The 13380-nt window shown below is 47.6% G+C and overlaps 1 protein-coding gene across 1 annotated transcript in view; it reads right to left on the reverse strand.

The window, feature by feature from the left end:
- The window catches only part of ECHDC3 (enoyl-CoA hydratase domain containing 3), a 12455-nt gene extending 9449 nt beyond the window's left edge, over window positions 1-3006 (reverse strand). The window contains exons 1-2 of the mRNA XM_038387319.2: window positions 2817-3006; window positions 412-533 (exon numbers count right to left, since the gene is read on the reverse strand). Of these exons, the coding sequence (XP_038243247.1) occupies window positions 412-533; window positions 2817-2968 (274 nt within the window). The 5' untranslated portion in view covers window positions 2969-3006. The remainder of the gene's footprint in view (window positions 1-411; window positions 534-2816) is intronic.
- Window positions 3007-13380: the final 10374 nt, after the last annotated feature.

Raw genomic sequence — 13380 nt, forward strand, 5'->3', positions numbered from 1 at the left:
TTGAAACAAGTTAGATTTTTTGCCCACACTGCTCCCCTGGAAGGCTGTTCCATCTACAGCTACATAACATTTAAAAATAGCTAAAAATAGCCCCCTAAAAATGAAATTAATAGGCCCTGAAAAATAGACTCCTTACATATATGTAAGTCTTTGCAGGATCCCTGGATCTGTAACAACATTCATCTAAAACACTTACCCAAACTTTGTTAAGTATTATTATTCCAATTTTACAGCTGGGTAAACAATGGCCCTGACTCTGCAAATTTGGAACTGCCAGCGAACCAAAACATCCATTATTTGCCCATCTCTAATACTGTCCAAACCACTACTATGTATATGGCATTGTAGAACATGGCAGTTGACCCATCTTTTTTTCCAACCTTTATTTTCCGGCTGAGATCAAGGAAGTACCTGAAATTATGATAACTCTGAGAGCCTTGCTTTTGATATCATGCAGAATATCATCGCGGAGACACTTCAGCATAGAGAGTGACAGAGCATTTCTTTTCTTCGGGTTATTCAAGATAATGTGTCTGTAAAGATTTTAATAACAAATTGGTCATGATCCAGTCAAACAAAATAGAACCTCTGCGACTGTTTCTGGAATCAAAGCTTTGGTCCAAATAAGGACGTGGACTTGAAATTTGTTATTTTATTTAATATCATTTATGTGTATTGCAGTAGAGGAAGAGACCTCGTCAGTACTCAAGACCCCATTGTGCTAGGCACTGTACAATCGTGTAACAAAAAGACTGTCCCTGTACCGAAGAATTTACAGCTGAATCGGGTTTTAAACTTGCTACCAGAAAGCATTTCTTGACAACTTTGTTCCCTGATGGAGGCTGCCATGTTCCTCTCTATCAGATATGGACTGGCTACACAGCTTACTTATACATACCAGATGTGTTCATCATTAGATCCTCGGGAGGCAACCTCTTGGGAACAGACAGAAGTCATGTTTGTTCTATTATTGCTTCTCTCCCATGGCGGCGAAGGGTAAGAGCATGACAATTTCATAAAGTGAAGGCAGGAGCCCCTCCCCCCCAAATATATACAAAATGTAATTTAAAAATTCCAAGCCACACACTTTGTGGGACTAAGAAGGCACAGTTATGTCCTGTACCTCATTGTGTCTGTTTAGGGCCCAATCCAGCACACACTTAAGACCAGGCATAACACTTGATACTGTGAATAATCCCATTTAGGTCAACAGGACTACATTTGATGGGAATGAGCGTGGCAGCCTTGGGCAATGTGGCTACAAGCAGGCACAGGGGTTCATCCATACAGAAGCAACTGCAGGATCTAGCCTAGGGGTTCTCAGGACAAATTTTTTGGTGGCCTCAGAGTGCGGCCACCAACTCTTGCTGATGGCCGCTCTCACATTTTGTCCTATAATATTTGGTTAGCTTTAGGAAAAACAAATAAATATGCACATACACATGTCCAAATTATTGTAATATATTTAGTGCTAGCTAATAAGTCTGTTGTGAAAAGTGATATTAACAAACATACAAGTATCACTTTTCACAGCAGAATTACTCAGCCCTGGCAAGCCTGGGAAAAATTAAACCCTGGATGGGGGTTGGGGGGAGGCAGCTGGGGTGGGGCGATGGGGCTGGTAGGTGGGTGGGGGGTCAGGGGAGGCAGCAGGGGGCTGGAGCCTGAAGCCCCGTGGCCAGAGCCTGCCACCCCAACACACCAGGGCTGTAGCCCAAAGTCTGAGCCCCACCACACCTGGGAAGGTGGGGAACTCACCAGCTGCTCCTCCAGGTGTTTCTGGAGGAGGGCAGGGCCCAACCCCTGCCGGCAGATCCAGCAACCAACACAAAGTTGGTGCATCCAGAAGCACTAGGGAGGGGCCACTACTTTGCCACTTCCCCCCTGCATCACAGCGCAGGAGGTTGTGGCCTCAAGAAAAGCCCCTGATGGCTGCATTTGAGAAACGGTGACTTAGATTGGTAAATCTCTGTCGCAGGGAGGCTCCCGGCTCTTCATAGGTCAGACAGCACCATTCACACCCTGGGCGGTTTTATATACCACAAGGATTTTATAAACCACAAGGAAAATTTAGAAGTGCAAATGTGCTGTCAAAATTATTAAGCCACACCCACTGAGCTAGGGACTGAACAGAAAGAAAAGGAGTACCGGTGGCACCTTAGAGACTAACAAATTTATGCATTCGATGCATCCGATGAAGTGAGCTGTAGCTCACGAAAGCTTATGCTCTAATAAATTTGTTAGTCTCTAAGGTGCCACCGGTACTCCTTTTCTTTTTGCAAATATAGACTAACACGGCTGCTACTCTGGACTGAACAGAGTAATAGAGGCATGGGAAGGCCCCGTCCCTGCTCCTGTGAACGATTTTATGTCTTTATTCTTTAAAGGACTTTTTAAAAATGATCCCCGTGGATTTTGATTGCTCTACGGGCCTTGAACTGTACCCCATCCACCTTTCAGTTGCAGTCACTCATTGCTAATCTATGCAAGTCCCCCCCAAAAGCTGACATTGCCCCCATTAAATCACTGAGAACAGACACCCAGAGTTATGAAGATTAACCACATAGAAAATTCTGTCTGCGCGTCAGGGAAATCCATCAGCGTTTCAACCCCCTTTGCTATCAGGGGCGAGTTGGGGGTGGGGGTCTAGTGCGTTACACACACCTCGTTTTGGGGTCTGGGTTACATACAAAATCCCACAACAGGAACGTCCCATCAGGGCACTGGGGAGAGTGGGGACTACGCTGAGTCTCAGCGCTGGTCGGCCCCGTGTGACCTTTTGCTCAGCCGCTCACACGGGTGCAGCGTCGCCTCACCTGACGCCATCCAGCTGCCGAGTGCTGGTGAGTTTCTCCAGCTGTGGCTGCTGCCCCGATCCAGCTGTGGCGCCGCTGCCGAACCCACAGGCAAGGCGGCAGCGGAGGATCCGGGAGGGCTTCAGCCTCCACAGGCTCAGGCTCGCAGCCATTGCTTGTCTGGGGAAGGTGTGGGAGGAGTTGTTGCGCAATTGCCGGAGCCTTTCTGGCTCTCTGCTGACCCCTAGGCGGGCCGGGCTCTGCAGGGAAACGGGAGAAACGCTACTCTGCCTCCACCCGGTCACCCACAGCAATCTGCTCCCTCTGCCTGCACAGAGAAGCTGGGCGCTAGTGTGCTCGCCTCTGCTCTCCGGGCACACACAGCCTGATGCCGCCTTGGCCTGCCTGCCCCTCAGTGCAAAGACATTGCCATTCTGACTTGGCAGCGCTTATTTTGCACAGGTGTACTTGACAATGCATTAGAGCAAGACAATGGCGAACTGGACCTAATGTCTCCAGCCCCAGCCACTGGTGTGGTGCTGTTATGCAGGCTCCCAAAGTAGCAGTGACCTTCTTAATATGCCCAGTACAGGATTTGGCACCATTTGTTTGCAGATGATTAATGTATCTGGGAGGATGTCGTTCAGGTCACTCTTCCTAGGAGGGCAGCATTCATGCAGAAGGAATTACTCTTCCCTCTTTTGAATACGGTTCTGTGGTTCTTTATACCCTCAGCAAAACTGCCTGGATCTGTGACATTCTGATTTTATGGGAGCTGCGGATTTAGATCTAAGTCTGCGTCAGTAAATTGTCTTAAATGGCCTTTTGATAATGGGCAACGATCGGTTTGGGGGCTGATGCCGATCATCCTGAAACAGTGGGAAGAAATACTAATTTCTGAAAAATTTGTCTTAATTTGCAGGTTGGAGTGATATTGTCTGTCTCTAGCACCATCTAGCTGAAGTTCTGAAGGAACTTGAAAAATCTTAATTAAGATTCACAGCCACCTTGTGAGGCAGCTACTCAGCAGTCTGATTATTTATTCTCCTTGTACGGAGAGGGAAACTGAGGCACAGAGATCACATGATTTGATAGCAGAATAGGGAATAGAAGAAAATCAGAAGTCCTGCCTCCCCGTTTTCTGTGCACTAGCCAAAGACCAGGATCCCATAAAGAGTCTCTTATGAAAAGAATAAGACTTGAAAGAGCAAAATGATGGTGCTCAAGTTAAGGAGTGTGGAAAGGCCAAATAGCCTCACTGCTCCTATGACATTGAGTTGAGCAGATCAGACCCAATGGGTTGCATTGGTACAATGTGTACGCTAGCCAATTCATTACAATACTTATCATTGCTCCTTCCATCCAAAGAGCTCAAAGATGTTAATTGTTACAACATTCCTGTGAGCTGTAGATTCAATAAATGTTAACCATCCTCATTTTACTGAGGGGGGACATTCAGATTTCAGAGACAGAAGTTAAGTAACTTTCCTAAGATCACCCAGCAAGTCAGTGTCAGAGCCAGAGGTAAAACACAGATTTCCTGACTCAGAGTCCTGTTTGAAGTACTCTTCTGAAATACCCTGGCAGAACTGGGGGGTGATGGATTAGGGAGCTGCAATAGCCTTCACCCACACCACTCCCTGCTAAACTTCATGGGGAGGCGTGTTGGAGCTGGTGGGTTTCTGGCTCATCAGGCTGCCTTCTTAGAAGGGTGACACAAAAAAGCAGAGAATCATAATTTCCAATTCAGCAGAACGCACACAGTAGTGTCAACCCCAAAGGTTCAAAAATCACGAGTCAGACCCCAGAAAATCATGAGATTAAAAAACATTACACTGTGATTTTTGGCCTGTCTTTAGATTGTTGAGCTCTCCCTACTCATCCCCAGTGTGTGCATGACAATCAGTGCTGCCCACCCTCCCATATTTATTGAGTGAGGTGATTTGCAGGAGCTCTCACCCTCACATCTGTTCAGCCCCCCAGGCCTCAGATCAATTATACCCCAACATCAGTTCTGTCCCCTGCTCCCACAACCTCCCTTCTGCTCCTCCCGGGTTCTTCACCCCCTTCCCAGGCCTTGGGGAGCTGCAGTGGGGTCCTCTCTCCCACTTCCAGGATGGGGGGAACAGCTCCAGGGGCTCTTCATCCCCCCTTCCCAGGCCACAGGAGGGGAGGTGGGAGTGGAGCTGCCCTGAGTTGCTGGACTTTCTGCTCCCTCCTTCCCCCTCCCCTCCTGTGAGTATGGTGTCAGCTCAGCGGCTTCCTCCAGCAGCTCTGATTGTCTGTTCTAACCCAGAAGCTGGGCACTGGGCGGGAAAGCAGCCCATCAACGGAGGTGCCCCCCCCAGGCAGGGCTGAAATTCTCTAGAAAAAAGGGCTGGAGCTTCTAGCCTCCTTGCCAGGCAGGGAGTCAGCCCTGACTGAAATCCCACCACTTCCCCATTCTTTATTCCACTCACTACTCACAGAAGTAACCTCTTGTCTTTGTTTACATGTAGTACAGGCTGCCTGGAAAAACTTCCTAACTGCATGGTGGTAAAGCACTGGAATAAATTGCCTAAGGAGGTTGTGGAATCTCCATCACTGGAGATTTTTAAGAGCAGGTTTGACAAACATCTGTCAGGGATGGTCTAGCTAATACTTAGTCCTGACTTGAGTGCGGGAGACTGGACTAGAAGACCTCTCGAGCATGGGCGGCAGATATAATAGGCATGGGGAGGCTAAACCTCCCGTAAGCCAAGGCCTGGACTCACCCATGCTCCGCCCTCTCCCCCAAGCCGGAGTATAGCTCTGGACAGAGGCCAGCGGCCAGGTGCTGGGAGCGGCTGGCAGCTTGGCGCTGGGGCCAATGGTGCAAGTGACCAGAGGCCCAGCACTGGGGCTGATGTTGAGGGTGGCTGGAGGCCTGGGGCTGGCGGGAAGCCTGGTGTTGGGGCCAATGCTGAGGTCGGCTGGCCAGTGCTGGGGGTGGCCAGTGGCCCAGTGCTGGGGGCGGCTGGTGGCCCAGGAGGTTTCAGCCAGGGCTTCTCCAGCTGCAGGGTGGGGGTGCTCAGGGCTCTGGTGGACATGGGGGGTGGTAAGGATGGGGCTGTGTGGCTAGCCTCCCTGAAGTGGGGGCTCACGCACTGTCCATGCTCTCGAGGTCCCTTCCAGTCCTAGGATTCTATGATTCCTCAGAGCTGGGAGGTAACTGTGTGAGGGAGTGTGACGGGGCGTACATACCCCTCTCTAGGCAGGAAAGGGTTAATCCCATACTATGGGCAGAGGAAGTCCCACCCCTCAGACCCTCCTGGGCCTGCTCCAATGGCTGTGCTAGCATAAAGGAGCAGCCCAGCTCACTTGAGGCTGACTGCTGTGGAGGAAGGATACTTAAGGCTCAGCAGCTGGTGATCCTGAGACCCAGAGTGAAGACCTGTCACCTACAGCTGATTGGCTGGAGTCAGAGTCCCAGGGAGTTTCCTGCACTGAAGAGCCCAGAAACCGCAATGTTATAGGGACTACAATGTCATGAAGTATGGTAGGAAGTGGCCCAGGGTGGAGGAGTGAGTGGTATCTCCCACCTGTGTAAGGTCAGTGTGTTGTGGCTGGATTTCCTGCTGACCCAGTGGCGGACCACTCAACCACTGTTAGGGTCCTGGGCTGGGACCCAGTGGAGTTGGGTAGGCCTGGGTTCCCCTACCCTGACTGCCACCCTCACTTTGGTGGCAGCCCCTGGATCTGACCCTTAGGCCACACAGCCCTGCTTTTGAGGGCTGCCATGTGGACCTCGGTGCCTATACTGCTGCTTTAACTCTGGCCTTTGAGCTGTACCATCTTGAGTCCCAGGATGGTTTGGTAGAGTGTAACTGTTGTGTCACCACACCCACAATCCACCTCAAAGAGGGATGCGGTGTGCATAAACAACTGCAGGCAGGCAGCCAACAAGGGGTACCTGATCAGCTGGGAAAGATGCTATTGTACCCAGAGCACATTGGCATTATGCATTCCACTCCCTGTTCAGCATTCCACTCCCTGTTACACTCCCATAGATTTCCATCCTCATCCACAATCACACCAGCTCACCCCAGGCCCCCCACCACATGGTAAGAGAAAAAACTGATGTGTATAAAAGTTTTATGCACAAGCGTGTCTCCATCTATACTTTACCATGGTGACTGGTGTAGTAGAAATAATGTATAAAGATACACACATCCTCAAGATATGTGTATTGAGGATGTGAATTTTTGCTCCCATTCCATTGCCTGATCAAAAAATCCTCCCCACTTTTGCTAGTCTGGCTCTGATCTTGTAAAGCAGTGGTTCTCAAGCTTTCCAGACACTGTACTCCTTTCAGGAGTCTGATTTGTCTTGTATACCCCATGTTTCACCTCACTTAAACTACTTGCTTACAAATCAGACATAAAAATAAAAGCATCACAGCACACTATTACTGAACAACTGTTTACTTTCTCATTTTTACCATATAACTGTAACATACATTTGGAATATAAATATTGTACTTGCATTTCAGTGTATAATATACAGAGCAGTATAATCGAGTTATTGTGTGTATGAAATTTTAGTTTGTACTCACTTTGCTGGTGCTTTTTATGCAGCCTGTTGTAAAACTAGACTAATATCTAGATGAGTGAATACTGTATATACCTTGGAAGACCTCTGCATATCCCCAGGGGTACATGAACCACTATTCTGAAGTACCTACAGATGACTAGAATAAGGACCTGATTTTTCAGAGGGACCTCTGAATATTCAGAGCTCCCATAGACTTTAGTTTTCATTGTGGGTGATTGTAATGCCTTGTGGCGGACTAGGGGAGCAGTTCAGAGCAGTAATTAAGAGTGCCCCGGTGGTCAGGTAGCTGGAAGGTTGATCAGTATCAGAGTCTGTCTGGGACAATGGTTGGAGTTCTCACTGGGGTTAGTAAGGAGAAGGTTCCATCCAAGGAGCTGGTCAGCAGGTTAGGAAGGCAAGGTCAGGCAAAGTTGTGAGGCAGCAGGGCAGTCTAAGCAGTGACCAGCAGGCAATGGTCTATTGTTCACACAGTGTCCTCTTCCTGTTGGGGTCTTAAGTGCTGCCTGTCATCCAATCAGGAGCCTGGGGTGCGGCTTGTGTGTGTGTCTGCAGGCCTTTAACACTAAGACGTTGTTTAGGGCAAGTACTTCAGTGCATTGCTATGATGCAGTCCTAAGAATGCCCCCTCAGGACCTGCTGGACTTGGGTTGAATACCACCATCCAGACACCACTCCTCTTTCTTGGGGTGCCAAAAGACTGGGTTTCTCTAGATGGGCTCTGTGGAAGGCTTTAACATTTTCAGGAGCATGCTCATAGTGGACTGGTCCTCTGGCCTGTAAGCATCCTAGTCAATAAGGTACAATATCTGGGAGTCATGATCTCATGGACAAGCCACTTGCTTTAGCTTTGGTGTGATGGAGGGGGAGGCTGTTTTCATTTGGGAAAGGGAATGTTGGAGGAGGGTTTAAGGAGGGAGACACGGAATACAGCGTGAACCTTAAGGTAGTAGGAAAGTTGAAGTTTGAAGGTTACTGGGTTGATTTGCCTGCATATCTGATAGGGTACTGAAGCTCCAATTTATGTATGGGTCTGCTGGTCTTGAGTTGCATGGCTAATAGCCATATCTTTAATCCTACTGCAAAAGTAGGGCCCTCTGGATGGTGTTGGTCAGCATGAGGTTTGTACTCTGTCTTGGACGCATCTAGGTTTTGTTTCAGCTCTTCCTGTGTTTGGTGGATTTGATGAACCAGGTCTGAAGCTGTGGGTGCTGTGAGTAGTGCAGGGTGAAAACAGGGAAGCAGACAGCTGCAGCAGCACAGGAGCTAGCAATCAGAGCTGTAAACGGGAGTTTGAGTGGGAGTTTTTGTATTGTGGTGCTTGTTTGGGGTTTGCTTTTGCTGGGGGGGGGCGGTGGTCTCTTTGGTGTGACTTGTGTTTCCCAGATTAACAGGATTTAGGTGGGAAGGCTATGACAGATACAGAGGCAGCTGTGGGAGTGACTCCTGTAGTGGAAGACACATTGAGGATGACTGGATGTGGAAGCTGTGGTATGTACATGATCCTGGAGGGGGGACCCGGTAAGAGTTTTTTCTGCATGAAATGCCGTCTGATAGAGCTGATGGGGGGGGGGGAGATCCGAGGTTTGGAGATGCAGGTGGAAAGTCTCGTTGAGTTTCGGAAGGGGTTTGAGCAGATGATGGAGCAAAGATATGAGGTATCTGAAGGGAAAAGCTCAGACTCACAGGTGGAAGCAGGGCTGGGGAATTTTGAGGGGAGACTGAGTGAGGAAAGTGATCAGTGGAAGCATGTGACTAAAAGAACCAGGCAGAGGAAAAGACGGGCTAGTGAAGGAGAAATAGAGCTTAGGAACAGGTTTGCAGAGTTGGAAAATGAAGAAGGGGCTCAGCAGGTACTTATTGAAGGTGGAAGGGTAAGGAAGAAGAGAAGAGAGGCTAGTCCTATAGGAAAAGCGGAAGAGTCAAGGGAGACTACACCAAATATGAGCCCCAGGAGGATACAGGATGTGGTGAAGAGGATTATAAGGGAAAATAGGAATGGAAAGAACTTGCAGCCAGAGGGAACAGGGGAGAGACTGGAGAATAGCACTGTCACCAGGAAAAGGCAGGTCTATGTGATCAGGGACTCTTTATTGAGAAGAATAGACAGGCCTGTAACTAGAGCTGATCCAGAGAATAGAAGGGTGTGCTGTCTTCCGGGTGCTAAGATACGGGATGTAGACCTGAAGTTGAAAAGGATCCTAAGGGAAAGAATCCCCTAATTATCCTTCATGTGGGAACAAACGATACAGCTAGATCCTCGCTGGAAAGTATTAAGGGAGACTATGCTAGGCTGGGGAAGACGCTTAAGAAAATTGAGACTCAGGTGATCTTTAGCGGGATCCTGCCTGTTCCTAGAGAAGGGCAACAAAGGTGTGACAAGATTATGACTGTCAACAGATGGCTTAGGCAGTGGTGCTATAAGGAGGGCTTTGGGATGTATGGCCACTGGGAGGCATTCACGGACAGAGGACAGTTCTCTCGGGATGGACTTCATCTGAGTAGGGAAGGAAATAGACTTCTAGGATCGAGGCTGGCACAACTGATAAAGAGAGCTTTAAACTAGGAATTAGGGGGAGATGGTTGGGAGATGTCCAGGAAATCTCCACGCCAGATTTTAGCATTGAGAGGGAAGAAGATGAAGTAAGAAAGGATACAGCCGTGGGTAGGAGAATGTATATAAGGAGCGAGGGCGGTGTGGATACTAGTCTAATAGGTTATACTGGCTGTAGAATGACTGTGCCTAATAGGGTACAAAATGTGAGCGAGGCCAAACAGCAAAAATTAAGATGTTTATACACCAATGCGAGGAGCCTAGGTAACAAAATGGAGGAACTAGAGCTACTGGTGCAGGAAGTGAAACCAGATACTATAGGGATAACAGAAACATGGTGGAATAGTAGCCATGACTGGACTACAGGTATTTGAAGGATATGTGCTCTTTAGGAAAGACAGAAACAAAGGTAAAGGTGGTGGAGTAGCATTGTATATCAATGATGAGGTAGAAAGAAATAAGAAGCGATGCAATGGATAAGACAGAGTCTGTCTGGGCAAAAATCACATTGGGGAAGATAACTAGTAAAGCCTCTCCTACGATAGTGCTTGGGGTGTGCTATAGACCTCCAGGATCTAATTTGGATATGGATAGAGCCCTTTTTAATGTTTTTAATACTAATGGAAACTGTGTGATCATGGGAGACTTTAACTTCCCAGATATAGACTGGAGGACCAGTGCTAGTAATAATAATAGGGCTCAGATTTTCCTATATGCGATAGCTGATGGATTCCTTCCAAAATGCATCCGATGAAGTGAGCTGTAGCTCACGAAAGCTTATGCTCTAATAAATTTGTTAATCTCTAAGGTGCCACAAGTACTCCTTTTCTTTTTGCAAATGACTAAGAATACCCATATTTCCCATGGGCTAGTCCTCCCGCATTCCAGGAAGGGTCTCACATTGAGAGTTTCCCACCCCCTCCATCCCCATTTCATTTTCTGAAGGGCCTTTTTTTCTTAAGCCCCATCTGAGCTGTGCTAAAACTTCAGATCTTTAAAACAAGAGGTGATAATCTCTAGCTAAGACTCCCTTATTTTGAATTCGTTGCAAGTGGGCTTTCAAAGTCTCTGCTTCATGTGGCTGAGGACTCTGTATTTCAATTTGTGAGGCATTCAAAATCTCCTTATCTCCCTCCATCAGCCCCAGTTGGAAGCTGCCTTTCTACATTACAATGAAGAAATTAATCTTTCTCACACAAGATATTGTTTTCTGGGCCCATTTTTGCCAATTCCTTTTCTGTCCATTTTCAATAGAATACGTTTTTAGTCTTCTCTTGAAACCATCCCTTTTAAGGCAAGTGTTTTCAGCTCTCTGGAAGTTCTGTTCTTTTTCACTTTGACAGTCATCACCCTGATATTTCCTTTCCCAGCTGTGCCCACTACAGACTTTTTTTTGGCCATGGTTTTCCCATCTCATTAAAGAGACCTGCTGCTGTCTTCTGCAGGGAAATGTTTCTTGAAGAAGAGCTCTGTGTAGCCTGAAAGCTTGTCTCTCTCAACAGAAGTTGGTCCAAGAAAACATATTACCTCACCCACCCTATCTATTTCATTTCCAGGCAGTTTCGTTTTTCATAGTACTCCTCTAGCAGCATTGTAGTTATGGCTGAGCTGGCATTCTCAACAGGAGATGGGTGGGAGCTAGGACTGCAAGCTCCAACAGGGCGTTTCTAATTTTTTTATTTTTCATATAATCTAATATAAAATTATCATAAGGGACAATATGGTACAATCCTTCAGTGTCAGGATGTTACAGAGACTTTGCAGGATATTATCCAATGCTTAGACATACAATTTGTTACTAAATTGAAGTGCATGTAGCTACAGAATCCAGTTTGAGGCCCCATATACCTCATTAATTCTCATGGAAAACTTATTGCTGGTGAAAACTACCAAACTAAAAACCATGGGGGATCTTGTGGCCTGATTTTCAAAATAGCTGAGCACCCACAAATCCACTGGGAGCTAACGGTGTTCAACACCTCTTAAAATCAGAAGAAATCCTCTTTAGCTACTGAACCAGTGCAGCATGAGCAGAGATGGAGCGTCTCTTCTAACTCTGTTGTGGGAATAGTTCAGTTTCCATGCTTGTACCTTCTGCTTGATCTGCCAACGAAAGAGGAGATTAATGTATGGTGCTTTCTGAGATGAAGAACTGGAATAAAAACTATGGACCATGGGCACCAACTTCTCCTGGTGCTGGTGGGTGCTCCACCCCTGCCCCAACTCCACCCCTTCCCTGCCCCTATTGGACTCCTCCCCCCCCCAAATCCCCACCCTGGCCCTGCCTCCTCCCATGAGTGTGCTGCAATCTGGCTCATCTCCCCCCCCCACCCCAGCTTGCTATGCCACAAAACAGCTGTTTTGTGACGGCAAGCGCTGGGAGGAGAAGCAGGGATGTGGCATGCTCAGGGGAGAAGGTTGAGGTGAGCTGGGGGGTGGCAGGGCGGGGCGTTTGGCTGCCGGTGGGTGCAGAGCACCCACCAGTTTTTCCCTGTGGGTGCTCCAGTCCCAGAGCATCCCCAGAATTGGCACTTATGCTATTGATCACCTAAAAGTTATTAGCTAATATTTTTGTCATACCGCTCTCTACTTGCTCCTCTTTGTTCAAACGATTCTTATCTAAAATGTACAGACTGGAGTTTTATTGTATAAAATTTTATTAAATGGTATCAGACTGGTAATATTTCCTCTGTAAGCTCTTGTGATGGAGATAGGAACACTAAATAATAACAACTTGGGCTGATATTCCACAACCCCTAAAGGCTCCCTAGGTGCTTGCCTCCTGAAAGTCAATGGGATTTGGGCACCTAAATCCCTTAGGCACTGGTGAAAATTCCAGTCTTGGTCGTTTTTTAAAATATTTTTGTTTATAATCTATCTTCAGCACAGAATTTTGCTTAAATTTACCTCACCTGAGCAGGGCCAGCTCCAGCTTTCTTGCCGCCCCAAGCGGCAAAGGAGGAAAAAAACAAACACCAAGCCTGGTTGAGCTGCGGCCGAAGAGAAGAGAGATCAAGTGAAGTGCCCCAAGGGTTGGTCCGGGGGCTGGTTTTGTCCAATATCTTCATTAATGATCTGGAGGATGGCATGGATTGCACCCTCTGCAAGTTTGCAGATGACACTAAACTAGGAGAAGAGAGGGAGATACGCTAGAGGGGAGGGATAGGATACAGAGGGACCTAGACAAATTAGAGGATTGGGCCAAAAGAAATCTGAGGTTCAACAAGGACAAGTGCAGAGTCCTGCACTTAGGACGGAAGAATCCCATGCACCACTACAGACTAGGGACCAAATGGCTAGGCAGCAGTTCTGCAGAAAAGGACCTAGGGGTTACAGTGGACAAGAAGCTGGATATGAATCAACAGTGTGCCCTTGTTGCCAAGAAGGCCAATGGCATTTTGGGCTGTATAAGTAGGGGCATTGCCAGCAGATCGAGGGATGTGGTAATTTCCCTCTATTCGA

The sequence above is a fragment of the Dermochelys coriacea genome, chromosome 1 (assembly GCF_009764565.3).
Source record: "Dermochelys coriacea isolate rDerCor1 chromosome 1, rDerCor1.pri.v4, whole genome shotgun sequence".
Taxonomy (NCBI): Eukaryota; Metazoa; Chordata; order Testudines; family Dermochelyidae; genus Dermochelys; species Dermochelys coriacea.